Source organism: Chrysochloris asiatica, unplaced genomic scaffold, assembly GCF_000296735.1.
Source record: "Chrysochloris asiatica unplaced genomic scaffold, ChrAsi1.0 scaffold00453, whole genome shotgun sequence".
Taxonomy (NCBI): domain Eukaryota; kingdom Metazoa; phylum Chordata; class Mammalia; order Afrosoricida; family Chrysochloridae; genus Chrysochloris; species Chrysochloris asiatica.
This window is the reverse complement of record NW_006408971.1, coordinates 8323-11224: the sequence shown is the minus strand read 5'-3', so window position 1 is coordinate 11224 and position 2902 is coordinate 8323. Positions and strand designations below refer to the sequence as shown.

The 2902-nt window shown below is 41.4% G+C and overlaps 1 protein-coding gene across 1 annotated transcript in view; it reads right to left on the bottom strand.

The window, feature by feature from the left end:
- Positions 1 to 1582, bottom strand: part of PARK2 (parkin RBR E3 ubiquitin protein ligase) — a gene marked incomplete at its 5' end in the record, with an annotated part of 1031565 nt that extends 1029983 nt beyond the window's left edge. The window contains one exon of the mRNA XM_006877276.1: positions 1470 to 1582. Within this exon, the coding sequence (XP_006877338.1) occupies positions 1470 to 1582 (113 nt within the window). The remainder of the gene's footprint in view (positions 1 to 1469) is intronic.
- Positions 1583 to 2902: the final 1320 nt, after the last annotated feature.

Sequence of the window (2902 nt, the reverse complement as noted above, 5' to 3'; positions counted from 1 at the left end):
GCCAAGATTGCTGAGGATAGAGTAGGACGAGGCAGTGTTTCATTCTATTGTGCATACGGTCCTATGAGTTATGATGGACTTATTGGCACCTCATAAACACACACAAATTAAAGTTATATTATGTAAAACTATATATAGGAGGGGACTTCAAAAGCTGAATGGGAAATTCAGTTACCTTTGAATTCCATTTTCCCATTCACTTTTGTAGGCCCCTTCATGTTGGATTTGCATATAGGTGCATACACACAATTCTACTTCAGAACTCTATGAAATCCACATTCTAATGTCATCCGTTTGCAACAGGTGAGTGATGGGAGCGAGCAAACCTGCCCTTGGCTTCAATATCCGTGAGTGGAATGTTGACGTTAATGATTAGTGCCTTGGGGTCTGTTCTGACTCACAACGACCCTGTACAAGGTTTCCGTGGAGCAGCTGGTAGGTTTGAACCACTGATCTGGCGGTGAGCAGTTCAGTGCCACACCAATGGAATACAAGATATTATTTCTCTTCAGGATTCCTCTGCCTTTTTATCTCAGTAGTTTGGCATACATATAAGTCTGTCCACGACTTCCAGATGCATTTTGATGGAAACAGATGATTTCCCTGCTACCTACTGCGATCCCCATATCATTAAAAATCCAGGCAATCGGAGAGAGTGCACACCTCACAATTCTAGTTCAACTATTGTACCTGTTGCTTTTGACAGACTGTGATTGTCAGCAGAGATATTAACTGCCAGGTGGTTGTGACACTTTGTAAACTAACACTGACATTTGTGTTTGCATCATAACAGATTTTACAGCTCAGGAGAAACATAGAATAAGATTATGATGGACCTAGGAATTTTCCTAAGTAAAAATTACAATGGCCTACACATTAGAGACAAGGTTACGTAAGTTTTGTGACCTGAACAATAAAATTATTTTAAAATTACCTTCAGACCTTGGGGAGTCTACCAAGAAACACCTGTCTAATATTAAACATAAGATACATGCTTGCAAAGAAAAAGACAGACTCCAGGGAACAGAGAGAGAGGCAAATTCATTCTTAACTGCTGGTCAACCACACCACGTTTTCTAATCAGGCAAAATGAGAGAAAGCTGCCAACGAACCATAGAAGGAGATCAAGCAAATGTGCAATTTTTAAATGAAGTGGAAGATGAATATAAATATCACAATATAAGGAAAATGATGAACATTCTATCTTCATGATTTCTCTTTCATCTGTTCTTTGCAATGCATGGCTGTCAAAACTGCATGCCTCACCATGTAATTACTCACTGCAGGTAAGGGTCCCGAAGAGTGACAATCGAGGCAGTGATCCCGGAAGACAGTAAAACTCGGTCACCGAGAAAGGCATGTGTCTGTAAACACGAGTGTGTTTGTGCAGGTACTCATGGTGCACATGCGCACACAGATCCCAAGGTATGTGTCAGTGTATGTGTGAGTATGTTTGAGCAGGTACTTACCGCTCCAGTACCAGGGCAGTTCAGAGACTGGCATTCACCACTCATCCGGTTAGGAATTAAGACGTCTTCCCAGCAAGATGGACCCTTTGAGGAAAGCAAGACAGAAGACACGTCTTAGGCACACACATTGCCATACACATTCTCTTCCCTCCTATCGCTTCAGTACAGCCCAGAAGTAGCTAGAGTTTGACTTCACAGAGGGAGGGTATGGGACGAGCATTGGGGGCACCCCTGCCCCGTGGCCACAGCTCTTGCTTCAGACGCACACTCTGATGGCTCTCTGGGAACTCGGATTTGGGAAATGTTGCTGATTTTCCCCAAGTGATAATGGTGGCTTTCTTTGTCTAGAATGTTCACAAGGATCCTGGGTGACACAGTGGGTTAAGCATTGGACTGCTAACTGTGAGGTCAGTGGTTCAAACCCCACCTTCCCCAGCTACTTTGCAGGAGAAAGATGAGGCTAGCTGCAGCCCTATAAATGTATGGCCTTGGAAACCCAAGGGAACAAAAATTCTTTGACATAGGGTGGCTATGAGTTTAGCAATTCCAGCCCTAGTCTTTGATTAGGAAAATATATGTGCACACAAGAAAAGAAAAGAAAGAAACAAGAAAACAAAGAGGTAAAAACACTTATTTCTAAAAACTGAACAAAAGGAACAATAAAGAGAAAAAAATGAATTTGTCTTGGAAAAAATACAGCCCAAATGCTCCATAGAGAAGAGGATGGTGTGACTTTGTCTCGTGTACTTTGGACTTGCCCTTAGGGAGGATCAGTTCTTGGAGGAGGACATCGAGCTTAGTAAAGGGGAGAGGCAGTGAAAAGAGGAAGTCCCTCAATGAGATGACAGGCAGGGTGGCTGTTCCAATGGACTCAAACATAGTAACAATTGTTAGGGCAATGTCTCCATTGGTTGTGCACAGGGTCATTACAATTCAGATGGCACCTAACATCAACAACACCAGAAACAGCTAAGTATTTTCAACAATTACGTGGATGAATCCACCATGCTATATCACACTATATAGCACTACTGAGAAATAAAACGGAATCAAACTACTCATTCACATACAACCTGGATATATATCAAAGAGAGAGAGAAAAAAACTTATCAAGATTGAAAGAACACAGACTAAAAACAAAAGTATTCACTATATGTTACAATTTATAAGAAATCTAATCATGAAATAAATCTACAGTGGTACAAATAATTTAAAAGAGTATTGTCTTTATGATGGAAGAGGTATTGATTACAAAGAAGCCTGAGGAAACTTTCGGGAAATGTTCCATGGTTTGATTGAGGTAGTAGTTACATGGGAGTCCTGGTTTAGCAGTGTAGGATAAGCACTGAACTGCTAATCATAAGGCTGGCCGTTCAAAGCCACCCGTCACTCCTTAGAAATCAGGGTTGCTATGAGTTTTAAAATTGGGAAAG